The following is a 20,260-nucleotide window of genomic DNA, read 5'->3' on the forward strand; positions in this document are numbered from 1 at the left end:
TTTGTATCCAGTTCCATTGGCCTTTGTAGGGCCTTCAGTTTCAAGTCCCAGTTGATAGCTTGAGCTCGAAATCTGTTTTTACCGTTGGGGATTTTCTGTCTTAGCTTTGAGCTTGGCTACATAGCAACACTTTGGGGGACTTGTTATAATCAGCATTTCTATCTTTCTTTCCTTCCTTTTTATTTATTTATTTTTTTAAGGGGATCCAAAGTCAAATTCAGTCAGTGGCTGAATGACAACACATTGATTCACAACCTTGTAGATTCTCTTATGTCATAGGGCATCAGTGGGAAGGAGTAGAATCCTGGAAATTTGAGGTGGAAATATATGGGCAGATTCCAACAAAGCTGAGGCCTGTGACCTCTGACCTGTGACCTCTTAGTTGAGCCTGCTGTGCTATTAGAAGGAAGTCTGCCTCTACTCTGAGGTAGTTTCCTTGCAGGGGTCTGTGGATCCTCAAGACTTGCCTCCACTACCTCTCGTTTTTCCAGACCTAGTAATCAGACTAGAGTCCTTGAAATGGGGACGGGAGCAGGGAAGGGGTGGGTACCCACCGGGTATAAAGGATGACCATGAGGAGACACTATCTGCTAAAATACGGAATTTTATAACTTATATCAATAGAAACCTGAGAAATAATGTGTGTGGAGTTTGTAGGTATTGAAGCAGGTGGGAGTAATGTAATATTGGGTTAGGCTGGATTTGTTGATACGAGTGCATTCAACACCCATTCCAGACTCAGCGTGTTAGCTTGGCTACCTGGGAATGCCTTCAGCAGTTTGCTCAAATGACTGAAACCTGTACCCAAAGTTAGCGTAGGCTAAAGTCAAAATGCCAGGACTTTCTAAGTATGTTGTAGCAAAATTTCTTGACGTTGGCATGACTGACATTTTGAACTGGATAGCTCTTTGTTGTTGGGAGCTGTCCTGTGCAATGTAAGATGGGCCAGTGGCACATACTCTTCCCTGCCACCCTAGTTGTAACAATAAAAAGTGCCTTGAGGGCTTCCCTGGTGGCGCAGTGATTGAGAGTCCGCCTGCCGATGCAGGGGACACGGGTTTGTGCCCCGGTCCGGGAAGACCCCACATGCCGCGGGGCAGCTGGGCCCGTGAGCCATGGCCGCTGAGCCTGCGCGTCCGGAGCCTGTGCTCCGCAACGGGAGAGGCCACAACAGTGAGAGGCCCGCGTACCAAAAAAAAAAAAAAAAAAAAGTGCCTTGATACATCCGTGTGCACCAGCCACGTGGGGCTCATTCATAACACAGCTCCTTAAAGAAAAAAGTCTCAAGGGGCTTCCCTGGTGGCGCAGTGGTTGAGAGTCCGCCTGCCGATGCAGGGGACATGGGTTCGTGCCAGGGCCCGGGAAGATCCCACATGCCGTGGAGCGGCTAGGCCCGTGAGCCACGGCCACTGAGCCTGTGCGTCTGGAGCTTGTGCTCCACAACGGGAGAGGCCACAACAGTGAGAGGCCCGCGTACCACAAAAAAAAAATAAAATAAAAGTCTCAAGACACTGCCACATATTTCCTGGGAGGGGGGACCAAAAGTGTCCCCAGCTGAGAACCACCACTGTAGAAGGTTTACAAAGGCATAGGAATGCCAGACCACTGGAGTGGATTTATCATATAAGATCTGCTCACCCAAACCCCCTATGTGCCCTGGGAGGGCTCAGAGGACACTTCCTTTGCCAGAGGTTTAAGAAACGTATTGGTGAGGGGAGCGTTAGCAGTCTTGGAATGCTCTGTAGCTGCTCTTCTCTGCAGGCCAAGAATGAGAGGGAAATGATGTCATCATAATGGGCTCCCTAAATTCAGTGAGGCTAATGGGATCGTGGGGCATCATTGGTCAAGTGGAAACACTTCATTGGCAGAGATAAAGTGAGCGTGTTTTTCACAATGAACAGCAAAATGAAAGGGCTCATTAGAATGCTTTGATACACAAAGATTTTTTATTTGCTCATGTGCTATCTCTAGGGCTGAAATAAATGGGAACTCTACTAATACCCTACTTGATTTGAATCAGGAGAAAAGCTCTAGGTCTGATGAACATGTCTGACCGGAATCAACATGGGAGTTGTGCTCCCTCAGCCAATTGGATAACATGAGTCAGTTCCCATTTCCAGAGCATCTTGAATGAAGGGCAGGCCGGGTCCCCTTGAGGGAGGATATACCCTGGTTTACTACCAACTCTCCCGAGGGTGCTTTCTTCTCCCTGGAAGGGATAAAACAACTGAGGTAGAACAGGAAGAGACAAGAAGCACTCCAAGCTCTGCTGGTCAGGGTTACCCTCCAGCGTTGCCTTAATGCTCAGAGCCACACACACCACAGTGAGCTTGGCTCCAGATCAACTACCACGCAACGAAGGTTCTGGAACATTTCCATATCTCGGGGGACCTCATTTCCACGTGACTCTCTTTCATATTCCCCTTTGTCACAGAAGGCTAGGTCCAGTGGTCCGGGTGAGATCTCGGCTCAGGCCCAAGGCTCTCAGACCTCAAAGGTCTGGTCCTGCCAGGGCCCCTGTCCTCTCTGGAGACCACTCCTGGCTCTCTCTGCCGAGAAGGCGCTGCTGGCAGTACGTCCTCTAAGAGTTGAGGTCCGTCGTGCAGACCCTGAGAAAACTCCTAGGAAAAGGCTCCACCTTCTTGTTTACGTCAACAGAGCTCAATGCCTTTGTTAGTGCTGGGTGTGTCCCATTTGATGCAACTGCAGAGCCATTAGGTCAACCAGCACATGTGTGCGGCCCCTTCCCTTGGACTCCTCTGGGCCCTCGTGACATAGGCTCAGAAGACTGCCAGCCTCAAGCCTTACCTCTTCCAAGGCCACACCGTCTCCAGGATCTTCTGTCCCATGAATCTCAGTTGCTGTGTGGAACTCAAAAGAGAGAAAAGAGCCTGCCTGCGGGGTCTCTTCGGGCTGGGGCCTTCTACCTTCTCTTCCTCGTCCTCCTCGTCCTCCTCGTCCTCCTCGTCCTCCTCGTCCTCCTCGTCCTCTTCGTCCTCCTCCTCGGGGTGATCTCGGATTCCACATTGCCCATCAGCTGGGCCATGGTGAGATGAAAGACACGGCAGCTGAAGCCCTCCAGGACGCCAAACTTCACGTGCTGCTGGAGGATCTCCAAGGTGGGGAAGACCCGGCAGCAGGCCATGCACCTGAAGCCGGTCTCCATGGTCACCATCCACTCCGGTGTCTTGGCCCTGGGTCTCTCCTCGACGGCAGGTGACCCTGATGGGCTGCCTGGCGCTGCCCTTTCCTCATACTCTTTGTCCTCCCCAGTGGGCTCACTGTCAGACAGGAGGTTTTCGGTGGACACATCAGAAGAGGGCTCAGTGGCTACTGTGCACGCATCCTCAGGAAGGGTCACTTCTTCTATCCTCAGCTGCTTTTCAGGCAACTCCAAGGGTTTCTTTGTCTTCCAGGAGACAGCGACACCCTTGTTCACTTGTACCTGCATGTAGTATATTTTCATGCCCCTTTCCTCTTTGTCTGGGTGCAGATCGTTCTTACAGGGTGAAGAGGGTGAGGAGGAGACACAGTGTGATGGGGGAGCGGTCTCCCCTTTTTCCTGAACCTGGGCTAGGGGTGCGGTAGGCTGGGCAGTGTCTCGATGTGATCTCCGGATTCCTGAAAAAGGAATTTTAAAACATAATAACATGCATGGGCCATGCCGGAAGCTGAGGGAGCAGGTGTGGTAGACGAGAGAGGGACATTTGCATGACGTAGCTATGTCGTGAGCTTGGTGTCTGTTGGCCGTAGGAGGCAGTGGTGTATCTGGTGTCATCTGTGGGCTTTTCATCTGCGTGTTGGGGGATACTGGAGCGGTGTCTGTATACACGGGTGTGGAGTACAGTGGTGAGGACTGTGGTATGTGAGGGAAGCGTATGGATGCGTGTATGACGAGGAGTGTGAGTTTGGGAATATCGGTGGTGCATTCCTTGTGGAATGGGGCTGTGGTGCAGGAGGAGAGTACTGTGGAGCACGTGCTTGGGGTTCATGTGTGCACGGAGAAGGGCTGTGCCTGGAGGGCGCATGTGTGTGTGAGCTGTGTGGACCTGAGCTGGATGGCGCTGCTCTCAGGCTGGAGGTGTATGATGCAGAACTCTGTCCTTCTCTGGAAGCAAAGGCAAAGAGAAACCCTACATTTTTCTCTGAAGATGCTTAATCTGGTCCCTCTTCCCTCCACCTCAAGTCCAGACCTTTCCGGCCACTGCTCCTTGACTTCCCCACCATGGTAGTACCAGGATTCACACCCGCCCCCCACCCCTGACTCAGCTGGGATACACGCCCTCGTAACAGCTCAGCCATCCCGCCCAGGCTCCTCCACAGAGCCCTCATCACCTCTGATGACCTTGGGTTTCCTCTCAGCCTCCCTGGGATCTGTGTGCCTCCTGCCTCACAGCCAAGCACCCCCTCACCTGAGGAGCCCCGCGCCCTTACCGGCGTACATGAGCTTGCGCGGAGAAGAAGCACAGGAGAAGTGTTTAGGGGCAGAGGAGACCTCCCCTGGCCCTGGGCTGCAGCCTTGGGCCACCACAGTGGATCCAAGCCGAGGGGGATCCTCTTGTGACTTCGAGATTCCTGAGGGAGGAATGAAAGGCTCAGGGTGGGTTCATCAGTCCTCTGTCCACAAATATTTACTGAGTGTGTGACACGTGTCAGGTGCAGTGAATACACACAGTTGAGAGTGTGGTTCCCAGTGGATACTCCAGGATTTAATTCCAATCCATACTTATTCTCTCACTGTCTAGTTGGTAATGTAGGCCTCGGTGGTGACTGTGAGTGTGTGGGAAGAGTGAGTGATGTGTATCAGTTAAGTCTGTGGTAAGTGTGGGGTTGGCATGGGGAGCACAGTGCAGATGTGTCTATCTGTGTGTGTGGCCTTTGTGTGCATGGTTTCTGTTCACAAGTCAGGAATTCTGGGACATGTAACTTTTCCTCATTACATGGTGTGGCTTGTATTTATGGTGCGTGTTCATTCATTCAGTCACCAAGATTCAGTAAGCAGCTACTCCTGTGTATCCGGCACTCTTCCATTGTTGTAGTCTTTGGTAACGCTGCACATTCTAGTAGGGGAAGACACACACTAAACAAAACTACAATAAATATATAATACATCAGCTGGTGGTAAGTATATAAGGGTTGCCAGACTTAGCGAACAAGAATACAAGGCACCCAGTTAAATTTCAGTTTCAGATAAACCCAGAATACTTTTTTAGTGTAAGTATTCCCATGCAGTGTTTGGCCTGACTTAGTTTTAGTGTAAGTATGGCCCATACAATATGTGGGACATACTGATACTGAAAAATTACTTGTTGTTTATCTGGAATTCAAATTGAACTGGATAGCCCATATTTTCTCTGGCAATCCTGACCTGGGTTACTGAGACTGTGGTTTACTGTGGTTTGTACAAAGCGGGTCTGGCATTACTCAAGAATGTGTTATAAGTGTGGTGTGTATGACACGTGACTGGTTCTTATAGAGGTATTTAGAGATGGCTGAAGTTAGCTGTGTTTGTGCAAGAGTTGAGGAGATACATATATATATAGTGTGTGTGTGTGTGTCCTATATATATAGTGTGTGTGTCTATATACATATCTCATCTCCAGCGTTTGGTGTTGGAGGAGACGATTGTGATACAGGTGGGTTGTATGAGAACGTAGTACAGAAGGGATGCATGTATATACCTCCATGTGCTGTGTGTGGTTTACTAAGGAAGTTATATGTGGGGTGTGTGATATTTTTGCTGTATCAGAGTGTACATGGGTGTATGAGTTACTGTCTCATGAAACACCCCTAACAAGAATTCTGTATACACTCTTACGTACACCGAGTGTCAGCCAGGTCCAGGCAGGGTGACAAGAACTTTACCACGCAGACTTTATATCTGGTAAGCACTCTAACCCCATTCATCTCGCTCTTCTCTGCACTACCCCCCCCCCCCCCCCACACACACACACGAACACACAGGAACACAGAGCAAAATATTCTGAATGGTCAGGGGCAGTCATTGCCTTCCCCAGCCTGTCCCAGCCACTGCCTGGAAATCTGCCTGCTGTCTAGAGCTCCATTCCCAGGGCCCATCCTACAGTCTCCAGGGCCCTGGGCCTGGTAGGAGCTACTGGGCTCTAATCTGGGGCAGAGGCCTCTAGCTGGAGCTCTGGGGTGACCACCCCTCTCCCAGGGCAAGCTACTCGCCTACATTTAATGCACGCAGGCACCCCGTGGCCCGTGGCTCTCAGAGCTCCCCGCAGGACCCTGAGGCCATTTCTCACCCCTGCTCACGCGGTCTCAGTCTCTGGAAAACCCTTCCCTTCCCTTGATCTCCTTTGGGAAATTCTTCCTGTTGAAGGAATAAAACCTCCTTGCTTTCAATATGACACCATCCCTAGACAAACAATCTTCTTTCAAAGTGCATTCCACTTGTCAAGATATTTTTCAACAGGGCCTTCAACTCATGGGGCTTCTCTTTCCACTTTGGTAAAAGAGGCCAAGCAACTCATGGGTCTCTCTCAGCATCCTTGCATCCTTCACATCCCCCACCTCATGACCCCAGGGAACGATCCAAGAGAATAAGAGAGAAATCGGGGACTGAGAAAAGCTGCACCTCTAGGTCTGTGCAAGCAGGATGCAGCCTGCTATGAGTCCGACAGAGCTCCAGGCCCGGCTGCCCCAGGGGAGAGTCCTCAGACCAGCGGAGCTGACCTCCCATCTCCCAGGGGGCATCTGGCCGTTCTGTGCCGTCTCACACCACAGGGACCCTCCGGATGGATACGGCAGCGTCAGTGAGACAAGGTCTCTCGCTCCCTGCTTCACAGGTGACACGTTCTCAGTCCCCCCCATCCTAGAGAAGGTTTAGTTTGGCAGAAACCCATGTGCCCCAGCATGTTGCCCCCCACATACCTCCTCCGTTCTCGGCAGTTTCCTGGGACTCTTCATTTTCCAGATGTTTCCTCTTTTGTCGCCGTTTCATGGTACCAACTAGAAGTCTCCCTTAGAAGATGCCTCAAGAGATGTCCAACTCCTCCTCTTCCCTACAGGTTGGCCCTTGTTGGCTCTTGGGCAATCCGTTGAAATGATTCAATACAAATAAAAATAGTCAAGTCTCCTAAATGGCTGAAAAACTTGTACCACTTAGTGAACCAGCAGTACTGCCTAGTGCTCACCAGGGCTGTTATGTTTGCAAGGTTGCCAGGCGCACAGTGGAATTCTGTGACCTCAGTGATGACATCAGAGCATTCCGTGGACCTAGGTGGAGCACAGTGTCTGCAATAGCACAGGCCCCATTTTCAAGAACATTTCCTTTTTCCCAGCTGAACCTTTCCCGTGAAAGGGAAAGGTTCATACCATATCTATTATAAATTGTATCATACCATGTCTATTATAAAATTCACATTTTGAGTGGAGATCTTTTCATGTCTTTTCTAGAGAGATTTAATATGAATATTTTCAGTGGTCTCCAGTTTCCCTGTGGATTATTGACATTTTAAACTCTGCACTTCAATTTTCCCTCAATACGTGTAATTTTGTCACAGCTATTTCTGTACTTAAAGATGAGGAACTATATAATTGATTTCTTCATTTTTTTCCCATCTCTTTCCAAGGTACTGCATTTGATTGTGTCTTACGAATGAGTGAAAAATGCTAGTCCTTGAGTCAGGACGTTGGGCCCTTTACCAAGTAACTCAACCTATCTGGGCTTCAGCTTCTGTATGTGCCATCAAGAGGCTTGGACTAGCTGACTTTTCAAATGCTGTGTTTCTTTGATTCACTCTCACTTACTGATCTGCCACTTAAGAAGAGGGTCTGTTCTCATAAAGTAACAACAGTCTTTTCCTAACCTTGGGTTGGGTGGAGTTTAACTGTTCGTACTCAGTTTGTTAGTTATATTGCCTTCTACGTATGCTTAGCTCTAAATAATTTATATGGCTCTTGTGACAATTTTTAGATCTTCTTTTTTTCTTATTTTCTTTTACAGTTTCTAATTTGTTATCGCCAGTGTAGAGGAGCCTGATTGACTTTTAAAATTTATTGATCTTGTATGTGTGTGCCTTGTTGAACCGTCTTATTAGTTCCTGCTAGTTTATCTGTGGGTTCTTTTGGGTCTCCTAGATAAATGAGCATAGGAAATGTAAATAATGTGTTCTTTGGATAAAGTTTATTTTCTTGCATCTATATATATATAGAAGCAATATGTTGAATTGATTTAAATATTTAAATACTTACATACCTGTTATCACAATCTAACATTCTTGATCTTATTTTCTTTCAATCAATATTATGTTTTCAAGATTTATCCACGTGAATCCATATAGATCTAGGTCTTTGATTTTTGACTGCTTGATATTATTTCATCACATGCATATAGCATCATTTATTTTCCATTCAAGCATTATTGGACAATTGGATTGTTTCCCTCCCTTCTCTAGAACAAACAACATTTCCTAGAATATCCCTGAAGATGTCTGACAGTCGAGAAGGGCCAGGCTGCCCGAAGGATTGCTACTTGCTTTCAGCCACCTTCCAACAGGCCGTCTCCAGCCAGCAATTTGAAGCACAGCTGAAATGAAAACTGCCCCAAATGTGAAGATCTTAGGAGCTTCCTAGAAGGTGGGAGGTTAATGATAGGCATCCTGCTGGGATCCCAGGGGAGTCTGAGCTGGCCTGAAGCTCATCTTCCTCCTCCACCTCTCAAGAGAAATGTGGAGGAAAGAAGCCTTCAAAAACTCTGAGCAGGCAGAGGGAGAGATATTGGGGGCCGAAGGTGTAACTGAGGTCTTGGAGTGGGCTGTGAGCACGCAGAGCCTCTAGAGAGCCAGGCTCTGCTTTCTGAGAACTTCTCCCCTAAGGCTGCTCATAATTCAGGTGATACCAGCCATATAGAGCCGACTTGGCCCACACTGTCACAGAAAGCCTTATCAGAATCTCTTCTTCTTCATACACTCTTGTGTCTGTTACTTCGCTATTGCCTTTGGTACTCCACTGATGTGAACCACAGTCGCCAGGGGAAGGAGGACACTAGTGACCCATCTTGCTCTGTGGCCTCAGTCCACAGCTTGAGGGTAAGGGAAGAGGCCAAATGAAGGTCAAGAAGGAAAGATGGAGTTTGAAGAGAAGACCTGAGTTAAGGGTGTCTTCTCAAGTCTTGATGACTGAAATGTAGCTCCAGTACCTGAAGTCCTGCTTGTTCTCAAGGCTGACCACGGGGCTGGGTGCACTCAGTGAAGGAACCGTATACACTTAGTATTTCCTTGCTTGCTCACACTTGCCCTCCTCTGATACACCCTCTGCAAGACTGCTCTTCCCCTGAAACAACTTTCCACCTGCCACTGTCATCTCAGGAACATTTGCTTCCCCTTCCTAGTGTCCCCCTAGAATGCCATTGCAGCCAATTCATAATTGGATAATCATGCTTCTTACCATATTCTCAGCAACTTCTGAAAACTTTTATTCACTTTATTCCATAGTCTTCACCCATCAATAATCTTCCTTAACTTCCTAGCTGCAGGTTAAGCCATTCGGAATCATTTCTTTTTCTTTCTCTTCTTTGGCAAATCCTTTCTATCTTTTAAGGTCTTTTTCTTGTCTCTCTACCATCCTGCCTTCCTGAACTTCTTTTTTTTCCGTTTAAGTAACCTTTCAATCTCCTTCCCCAATTTCCTCATAAACATTGAGAGTTTATTCCTCACACGTTAGACAGCGGTTTATGAATGGCCAGGCATAATGGACTCAGAATGAGTTGGCACCCCCGAGGTACCTGTCTTGCTGGGGAGCCACAGGTGAAGGGCTGGCTGCTGGACACATGTTTGCATGGAGTCCGGCTGAGTGGCCTCAGGGTGTTTGCTCTGCACTTGTGTGTGTTTCTCCCTAGTTGGTTTCCTTGTCCAGCCACCTGTGACCTCCCTCCATCCAGCCCAGGGAATCCTTCTCATCACAGGGGTAGGATGTTTATCTCATTTTCCATCACATCCTTTCCCCAAAGTTTGGTTGTGAGTTGTTCCCATTCCAAAGACCTTTCCTCTTGGAAGAGAAAAGAGAAAATCTTGTCTCTCCTTTCCTCTCACTTCACTTCTGCTCTATTATCTCCTCCGTCCAGAATGGCCCCCTGACTCAGATGGGTGTAGATCCAAAGATGGCAAGAACTGCCAGCAATTCTGAGATAATAATACGGATGGATCAGGAAAACGTGAAAACCTTTATCCCGCCACATTAAAAAACATTGCGCTTCCAGTGTATTCAGAGTCTCAGTGTAGAAACACAAATGATAGAGAAATTGAATTACACTCAAGTTTTTCTTTCCTGCTTTCCTGTTTTATTCTAATTCTCCAAGTTAACATGATAAACTATTTGTTAGGTAAACTTTCAGACATTTTCTACACAGGCACACTTTTCTTTTTTTCACATAAGAGTGTGAACTAGGTCACTTTCAACATGCTGTGATTCTGTGATTCACTGTCTCCCACCGAGTCATCCACTGATAAAGTCATCTGTTTCATGGAGAAATATTTCCAATAGCTAATAGCCAATGTCTGTGGAGTGCTTACTCTGTGTCGGTTTCTTGTAACTACTTTACAGATCATTTGTACAACGTACCCATGGACCAGGTACAGTTATGACCCCCAAGTGACAGATAAGTGCAGATAAGTACAAATAAATACAGAGGCCAAGTGACTTGCCCAAGACACTGGAGCAAATCAAAATCCATGCCTGTGTAATCATTTTGCCCTATTGCCTCTGTCTGGGAGGCTTGATGATTTGGCAACTAAAACCTTAAATATCATGTTCCATTTTTATATCTGTGACACAAGCGTGGGGCTGTGATATGGGGTAACTAACCTGACTACTTTTGAAAACACTTATGCACCTGGATGAAAGTAAGCCAGGGACTGCAAGCTATAGATTTAAGGTTTCCTACCAACTTTTAAAAATAGCTTCTTGAATGCAATTTATGTAGTGTCAAGTCTAGGATGTAGTCCAAATAGTAACAGAAAAATGGAGATATGTAGAAAAATACTTAAAGTTGACAAGTATTGGGAGTGTAGTATTTTGGGGGCCAGCGTGTAGACCACAGGAAAACTTGCTGTTTCCATCCCAGAGGGAAGAGCCCTACGTTGCAACTGCCAAGGTCCCTGGGGCAGCAAGTGTGCTCACTGCTTAGTAAAGAAGCATCCTCAGTTTGATAGAATCATATGGGAGCCTTACATTTGGTTAGCAGTTCTACGTTTTTGATGTAATAATATTTTCAGGGTGTGGGAGGGTATCAAGCTCTGAAAATACCCTTGGAGAGATTTGCTTATTAAGTTTGGCTTTTTCAGTCTCCCTACTACTTCTTTACTAAACACCAGGCGGTTTCCTTCACTTTTCAGACCCATGTTGTTTTTCCCTTGTCTAATGAACTTTGAAATACTTTTGGATGAGCTATGAAGTTTGGGAAAAAATAAACATCTCTTTAAAATAAGGAAGATAATAACAATGACAAGTAGAAAAAGCTCTAAAACAGAGAATATCCTCCATTCTAGCCAATGACTGGGACTGGAAGGTTCGTGCTCGCTGTCCAGGACGTAGAAATAAAAGCTGAGGAGGCGCTGAGCCGTCTCCTGGATCTCTATGAGCCTCCATCATTTCTGAAGGGTAGGGTTGACAGATAAAATATAGGCTGTTTAGTTAACTCTGAATGTCAGAGAAACAACAAGTACATTTTTAAGATAAGTATGCCCCAAATAGTTCATAGGATCTACTTATACTAAAAATAATGACTTATTATTCATGTGAAGTTCAAGTTGAACTGGGCATCCTGTACTTATATTTACTAAATCTGACAGCCCTACTGATGATCCACAATGGAGGCAGTTGAGGAGCGGTACATGCTGGCTCTCGGACAGTCAGAAATGGCTTCAGCAGATCCAGGTACAGTATGAAATTCTTTTTGGATGTAGCTCAGAAGCCATGGCCAGCCCTTGACTGCAAGTACTGCCTCGGGTTTCCCTGAGGTGGGGTAAACCTTCCTCTTAATGGCCTTTTGGTAAGTCTGGAAGACCATATCCAAGGGGAGCCCCAAAGTCAGTTTCATCCTCACAACCATGTTTCCAATTCCTGGAATTGGCTGCATGTGACTCACAAGAGCTGAGGAGGTTTGTGGAAATTGGGAGTGTCATAGCTTGAACCCTTTGTAGGTAAAGTTTTGCTGTTGTGAGTGTTTTAACAGGAGCAATGTGAAAGACTCCTGGTCCCCAGGTAGATAGAAACAATCCTGTTCTACTTCTGTGTATGTGACAAGTCTCTAATAGTTCAGAGAGCAAGGATCTGGTCTTAGAAAGACTGATCCAAGCTTGGATGTTTCTGGGGACAAGGCAAGGTCCTGAGTTTCAAGTTCACCTTTTATGGTTGAGGAGACACTAAGGTGGTCAGAAGGGAAATCATGGAGGAGACCTTGGCTTCCTCCATCGTGCAGGCTTGTATATGTGGTTCTATGTAGATTGTGTTTCAAAGGTGGAGCTTGTTTACAACTATGGACATTCTCCGATGTGCTTTTTGGACCTTCATTCCCAGAGCGAGAGCAGTGCCGAGGCTCTAGAAATGCCATGGATATTCTGAGCTGTCAGTGGCATTTCCCAGGTACTGTTGCCTTGGTGCCGCTCCTTGAAATGTCCAAAGGGATTATCATCTGTCTTGTGGCGGGTGCTAGCATTGTGAAAGGGAGCTGCTGCACCTGGCTCAGAGGATTTGGGATGTGGTGGGAGGAGTAGTAGTGCTACGACTATAAATTGTATCACAGCATATCTATTCCATCTTGAGAGTGGGGTTGGGGGGTTCTGAAGGGGGGCTTTTATTGTACTTTTATACATTGTACCCTTGAAACTAATTCAATTTTTTAAAATTAATTAAGTTATTTTGGGCTGCATTGGGTCTTTGTTGCTGCTAGCGGGCGTTCTCTAGTTGCAGTGAGCGGGGGCTACTCTTGGCTGTGGTGCACGGGCTTCTCATTGCAGTGGCTTCTCTTGTTGCGGAGCATGGGCTCTAGGCACGCAGGCTTCCGTAGTTGTGGCACGTGGGCTCGGTAGATGTGGCACACGGGCTCTAGAGCGCAGGCTCAGTAGTTGTGGCGCGCGGGCTGAGTTACTCCGTGGCACGTGGGATCTTCCCAGACCAGGGCTCGAACCCATGTCCCCTGCATTCGCAGGCATATTCTTAACCACTGCTCCACCAGGGAAGCCCAATAATTCAGTTTTTTATAAAGAGAAGATTCCTAATAGTATTCCAAAATTTTAAAAATATGTAGTTGGATAACACTATGAAAAATTAACTGATATATTCTTTTATTATTTCTCTTTGCTCCCTGGATTTTTGTCCCCATCCAGTCAGCTAGGCACTCTGAGTTCACTGCATTAGGAAGGTAAAGACTCAGCAGAAATGAGGGAGAAAAAAAGAAAATTCTCAGCTTTGGAATGTTCACAACGGAGGCCACAGTAGAACAGGTGAGAATTCTGTGAACAAAAACTAAATGTCGTCTCAAATGCAAAACAGTATTCTCTGCACTGGGAGGCAGGAGAGCGAGGGAGGGAAGGACTGAAGGAGAGAGATCAGTGTGGCCAGGGACATGGAGACTGTGCTTGAGGACGATAGGCCCAGGAAGAGAATCAGAATCTGGAGAAGATTCAGCCTGCACGTGATCATTGCCTCCAGCCAGCACCCTCATCTCAGACGTTGGGAAATGCAGAGAGAGAGTGGGAGTACGTCAGGAGGGCCACGCGCATAGTCTGTGTGGCAGGGGTTGTGGCCATTCCCTATTTGTGAGGAGTCCCCAGCAATTTGCAGGCCTCTTCTGGAAAATGCTGGTGGACGTCTCTAGTGCTTATGTGAAAGCTTGTTCACAAACCTTGAAAGATACAGATGTAGATGACAGATAGATGCATAGATAGAAAAATGTAATTAAATAAAAGCTCCAGGAAAGGTTTGGAAAATGCCCTTTATTGCATAGGACGCTTCTATCGTCATATGATGTTAGACTGAGTGCCGGTCCCTTCATCCTCCTTCAGACCACGGCCTTCTGTCTGCTACTCTCCCGAGGGTCCTTTCTTCTCCCTGGAAGGGATAAAACAAATGAGGTAGAACAGGAAGAGACAAGCAGCACTCCAAGCTCTGCTGGTCAGGGTTACCCTCCAGCGTTGCCTTAATGCTCAGAGCCACACACACCACAGTGAGCTTGGCTCCAGATCAACTACCACGCAACGAAGGTTCTGGAACATTTCCATATCTCGGGGGACCTCATTTCCACGTGACTCTCTTTCATATTCCCCTTTGTCACAGAAGGCTAGGTCCAGTGGTCCGGGTGAGATCTCGGCTCAGGCCCAAGGCTCTCAGACCTCAACGGTCTGGTCCTGCCAGGGCCCCTGTCCTCTCTGGAGACCACTCCTGGCTCTCTCTGCCGAGAAGGCGCTGCTGGCAGTACGTCCTCTAAGAGTTGAGGTCCGTCGTGCAGACCCTGAGAAAACTCCTAGGAAAAGGCTCCACCTTCTTGTTTACGTCAACAGAGCTCAATGCCTTTGGTAGTGCTGGGTGTGTCCCATTTGATGCAACTGCAGAGCCATTAGGTCAACCAGCACATGTGTGCGGCCCCTTCCCTTAGACTCCTCTGGGCCCTCGTGACATAGGCTCAGAAGACTGCCAGCCTCAAGCCTTACGTCTTCCGAGGGACGGCCACACCGTCTTCCAGGATCTTCGGTCCCATGAATCTCAGTTGCTGTTTGGAACTCAAAGGAGAGAAAAGACCCTGCCTGCGGGGTCTCTTCGGGCTGGGGCCTTCCCCCGTGGGCTGCGCTCCCTCATTCTCCTTTTCTTCTTGCTTCTCTTCCTCCTCCTCCTCCTCCTCCTCGTCGTCCTCCTCCTCCTCGTTCTCCTCCTCCTCCTCCTCGTCCTCCTCCTCAGGGGTGCTCTTGGGTTCCACATTGCCCATCAGCTGGACCATGGTGAGATGAGAGACACGGCAGCTGAAGCCCTCCAGGATGCCGAACTTCACGTGCTGCTGGAGGATCTCCAAGGCGGGGAAGACCCGGCAGCAGGCCATGCACCTGAAGCCGGTCTCCATGGTCACCATCCAGTCCGCTGTCTTGGCGCTGGGTCTCTCCTCGACGGCAGGTGGCCCTGATGGGCTGCCTGGCTCTGCCCTTTCCTCATACTCTTTCTCCTCCCCAGTGGGCTCACTGTCAGACAGGAGGCTTTCGGTGGACACATCAGAAGAGGGCTCAGTGGCTACTGCGCACACATCCTCAGGAAGGGTCACTTCTTCTATCCTCAGCTGCTTTTCAGGCAACTCCAAGGGTTTCTTTGTCTTCCAGGAGACAGCGACACCCTTGTTCACTTGTACCTGCATGTAGTATATTTTCATGCCCCTTTCCTCTTTGTCTGGGTGCAGATAGTTCTTAGAGGGTGAAGAGGGTGAGGAGGAGACACAGTGTGATGGGGGAGCGGTCTCTCCTTCTCCCTGATCCTGGGCTAGGGGTGCTCTAGGCTGGGCAGTGTCTCGATGAAATCTCCGGATTCCTGAAAAAGGAAATTAAAATCATAATAACATGCATGGGCCATGCCGGAAGCTGAGGGAGCAGGTGTGGTAGACGAGAGAGGGACATTGGCACGACATAGCTATGTCGCGAGCTTGGTGTCTGTTGGCCGTAGGACGGAGTGGTGTATCTGGTGTCATCTGTGGGCTTTTCATGTGCGTGGGGGGGATACTGGAGCGGTGTCTGTATACAGGGGTGTGGAGTATGGTGGTGAGGGCTGTGGTATGTGAGGGATGCGGCTGGATGCGTGTACGACGAGGAGTGTGAGTTTGGGAATATCGGTGGTGCATTCCTTGTGGAATGGGGCTGTGGTGCAGGAGGAGAGTACTGTGGAGCACGTGCTTGGGGTTGATGTGCACTGAGAAGGGCTGTGCCTGGAGGGCGCGTGTATGTGTGAGCTGTGTGGACCTGAGCTGGATGGTCCTGCTCTCAGGCTGGAGGTGTATGATGCAGAACTCTGTCCTTCTCTGGAAGCAAAGGCAAAGACAAAGCCTACATTTTCCTCTGAAGATGCTTAATCTGGTCCCTCTTCCCTCCACCTCAAGCCCAGACCTTTCCGGCCCCTGCTCCTTGACTTCCCCACCATGGTAGTAGCAGTATTCACACACACACACCCAGACTCAGCTGGCATCCACGCCCTCGGAACAGCTCAGCCATCCTGCCCAGGCTCCTCCACAGAGCCCTCATCACCTCTGATGACCCTGGGTTTCCTCTCAGCCTCCCTGGGATCTGTGTGCCTCCTGCCTCACAGCCAAGCACCCCCTCACCTGAGGAGCCCTGCGCCCTTACCAGCGTAGCTGAGCTTGCGCCGAGTAGAAGTACAGAAGAAGTATTTAGAGGCAGAGGAGACCTCCCCTGGCCCTGGGCTGCAGCCTTGGGCCACCACAGTGGATCCAAGCCGAGGGGGATCCTCTTGTGACTTCGAGATTCCTGAGGGAAGAATGAAAGGCTCAGGGTGGGTTCATCAGTCCTCTGTCCACAAATATTTACTGAGTGTGTGACACGTGTCAGGTGCAGTGAATACACACAGTTGAGAGTGTGGTTCCCAGTGGATACTCCAGGATTTAATTCCAATCCATACTTATTCTCTCACTGTCTAGTTGGTAATGTAGGCCTCGGTGGTGACTGTGAGTGTGTGGGAAGAGTGAGTGATGTGTATCAGTTAAGTCTGTGGTAAGTGTGGGGTTGGCATGGGGAGCACAGTGCAGATGTGTCTATCTGTGTGTGTGGCCTTTGTGTGCATGGTTTCTGTTCACAAGTCAGGAATTCTGGGACATGTAACTTTTCCTCATTACATGGTGTGGCTTGTATTTATGGTGCGTGTTCATTCATTCAGTCACCAAGATTCAGTAAGCAGCTACTCCTGTGTATCCGGCACTCTTCCATTGTTGTAGTCTTTGGTAACGCTGCACATTCTAGTAGGGGAAGACACACACTAAACAAAACTACAATAAATATATAATACATCAGCTGGTGGTAAGTATATAAGGGTTGCCAGACTTAGCGAACAAGAATACAAGGCACCCAGTTAAATTTCAGTTTCAGATAAACCCAGAATAATTTTTTAGTGTAAGTATTCCCATGCAGTGTTTGGCCTGACTTAGTTTTAGTGTAAGTATGGCCCATACAATATGTGGGACATACTGCTACTGAAAAATTACTTGTTGTTTATCTGGAATTCAAATTGAACTGGATAGCCCATATTTTCTCTGGCAATCCTGACCTGGGTTACTGAGACTGTGGTTTACTGTGGTTTGTACAAAGCGGGTCTGGCATTACTCAAGAATGTGTTATAAGTGTGGTGTGTATGACACGTGACTGGTTCTTATAGAGGTATTTAGAGATGGCTGAAGTTAGCTGTGTTTGTGCAAGAGTTGAGGAGATACATATATATATAGTGTGTGTGTGTGTGTGTGTGTCCTATATATATAGTGTGTGTGTCTATATACATATCTCATCTCCAGCGTTTGGTGTTAGAGGAGACGATTGTGATACAGGTGGGTTGTATGAGAACGTAGTACAGAAGGGATGCATGTATATACCTCCATGTGCTGTGTGTGGTTTACTAAGGAAGTTATATGTGGGGTGTGTGATATTTTTGCTGTATCAGAGTGTACATGGGTGTATGAGTTACTGTCTCATGAAACACCCCTAACAAGAATTCTGTATACACTCTTACGTACACCGAGTGTCAGCCAGGTCCAGGCAGGGTGACAAGAACTTTACCACGCAGACTTTATATCTGGTAAGCACTCTAACCCCATTCATCTCGCTCTTCTCTGCACTACCACACACACACACACACACACACACACACACACACACACACACACACACACACACACACACACACACACACACACACACACACACACACACACACACACACACACACACACACACACACACACACACACACACACACACACACACACACACACACACAGTCACACACAGGAACACAGAGCAAAATATTCTGAATGGTCAGGGGCACTCATTGCCTTCCCCAGCCTGTCCCAGCCACTGCCTGGAAATCTGCCTGCTGTCTAGAGCTCCATTCCCAGGGCCCATCCTACAGTCTCCAGGGCCCTGGGCCTGGTAGGAGCTACTGGGCTCTAATCTGGGGCAGAGGCCTCTAGCTGGAGCTCTGGGGTGACCACCCCTCTCCCAGGGCAAGCTACTCGCCTACATTTAATGCACGCAGGCACCCCGTGGCCCGTGGCTCTCAGAGCTCCCCGCAGGACCCTGAGGCCATTTCTCACCCCTGCTCACGCGGTCTCAGTCTCTGGAAAACCCTTCCCTTCCCTTGATCTCCTTTGGGAAATTCTTCCTGTTGAAGGAATAAAACCTCCTTGCTTTCAATATGACACCATCCCTAGACAAACAATCTTCTTTCAAAGTGCATTCCACTTGTCAAGATATTTTTCAACAGGGCCTTCAACTCATGGGGCTTCTCTTTCCACTTTGGTAAAAGAGGCCAAGCAACTCATGGGTCTCTCTCAGCATCCTTGCATCCTTCACATCCCCCACCTCATGACCCCAGGGAACGATCCAAGAGAATAAGAGAGAAATCGGGGACTGAGAAAAGCTGCACCTCTAGGTCTGTGCAAGCAGGATGCAGCCTGCTATGAGTCCGACAAAGCTCCAGGCCCGGCTGCCCCAGGGGAGAGTCCTCAGACCAGCGGAGCTGACCTCCCATCTCCCAGGGGGCATCTGGCCGTTCTGTGCCATCTCACACCACAGGGACCCTCCGGATGGATACGGCAGCGTCAGTGAGACAAGATCTCTCGCTCCCTGCTTCACAGGTGACACGTTCTCAGTCCGCCCCATCCTAGAGAAGGTTTAGTTTGGCAGAAACCCATGTGCCCCAGCATGTTGCCCCCCACATACCTCCTCCGTTCTCGGCAGTTTCCTGGGACTCTTCATTTTCCAGATGTTTCCTCTTTTGTCGCCGTTTCATGGTACCAACTAGAAGTCTCCCTTAGAAGATGCCTCAAGAGATGTCCAACTCCTCCTCTTCCCTACAGGTTGGCCCTTGTTGGCTCTTGGGCAATCCGTTGAAATGATTCAATACAAATAAAAATAGTCAAGTCTCCTAAATGGCTGAAAAACTTGTACCACTTAGTGAACCAGCAGTACTGCCTAGTGCTCACCAGGGCTGTTATGTTTGCAAGGTTGCCAGGCGCACAGTGGAATTCTGTGACCTCAGTGATGACATCAGAGCATTCCGTGGACCTAGGTGGAGCACAGTGTCTGCAATAGCACAGGCCCCATTTTCAAGAACATTTCCTTTTTCCCAGCTGAACCTTTCCCGTGAAAGGGAAAGGTTCATACCATATCTATTATAAATTGTATCATACCATGTCTATTATAAAATTCACATTTTGAGTGGAGATCTTTTCATGTCTTTTCTAGAGAGATTTAATATGAATATTTTCAGTGGTCTCCAGTTTCCCTGTGGATTATTGACATTTTAAACTCTGCACTTCAATTTTCCCTCAATACGTGTAATTTTGTCACAGCTATTTCTGTACTTAAAGATGAGGAACTATATAATTGATTTCTTCATTTTTTTCCCATCTCTTTCCAAGGTACTGCATTTGATTGTGTCTTACGAATGAGTGAAAAATGCTAGTCCTTGAGTCAGGACGTTGGGCCCTTTACCAAGTAACTCAACCTATCTGGGCTTCAGCTTCTGTATGTGCCATCAAGAGGCTTGGACTAGCTGACTTTTCAAATGCTGTGTTTCTTTGATTCACTCTCACTTACTGATCTGCCACTTAAGAAGAGGGTCTGTTCTCATAAAGTAACAACAGTCTTTTCCTAACCTTGGGTTGGGTGGAGTTTAACTGTTCGTACTCACTTTGTTAGTTATATTGCCTTCTACGTATGCTTAGCTCTAAATAATTTATATGGCTCTTGTGACAATTTTTAGATCTTCTTTTTTTCTTATTTTCTTTTACAGTTTCTAATTTGTTATCGCCAGTGTAGAGGAGCCTGATTGACTTTTAAAATTTATTGATCTTGTATGTGTGTGCCTTGTTGAACCGTCTTATTAGTTCCTGCTAGTTTATCTGTGGGTTCTTTTGGGTCTCCTAGATAAATGAGCATAGGAAATGTAAATAATGTGTTCTTTGGATAAAGTTTATTTTCTTGCATCTATATATATATAGAAGCAATATGTTGAATTGATTTAAATATTTAAATAC

General features: G+C 47.7%; 2 protein-coding genes and 1 pseudogene across 3 annotated transcripts in view; 1 reads left to right on the forward strand and 2 right to left on the reverse strand.

Moving 5' to 3' along the window:
* The window catches only part of LOC308610949 (uncharacterized protein), a gene marked incomplete at its 5' end in the record, with an annotated part of 87,128 nt that overhangs the window by 13,700 nt on the left and 53,168 nt on the right, over positions 1 to 20,260 (forward strand). The window lies entirely within an intron of this gene.
* On the reverse strand, positions 2,587 to 4,574 carry LOC308610959 (protein FAM170A-like; annotated as a pseudogene). Its single transcript has one exon. The product of its transcript is annotated as a protein FAM170A-like (transcript).
* LOC308610939 (protein FAM170A-like) lies at positions 4,431 to 19,011 on the reverse strand (the record flags this gene model as incomplete). The annotated part of the gene is made up of 3 exons (XM_081259915.1): positions 4,431 to 4,447; positions 14,794 to 15,534; positions 18,942 to 19,011. 3 exons carry the CDS (start codon positions 19,009 to 19,011, stop codon positions 4,431 to 4,433), a joined length of 828 nt encoding a protein of 275 aa, XP_081116041.1.

The sequence above is a fragment of the Mesoplodon bidens genome, assembly GCF_964165515.1.
Source record: "Mesoplodon bidens genome assembly, contig: HAP1_SCAFFOLD_277, whole genome shotgun sequence".
Lineage (NCBI taxonomy): Eukaryota > Metazoa > Chordata > Mammalia > Artiodactyla > Ziphiidae > Mesoplodon > Mesoplodon bidens.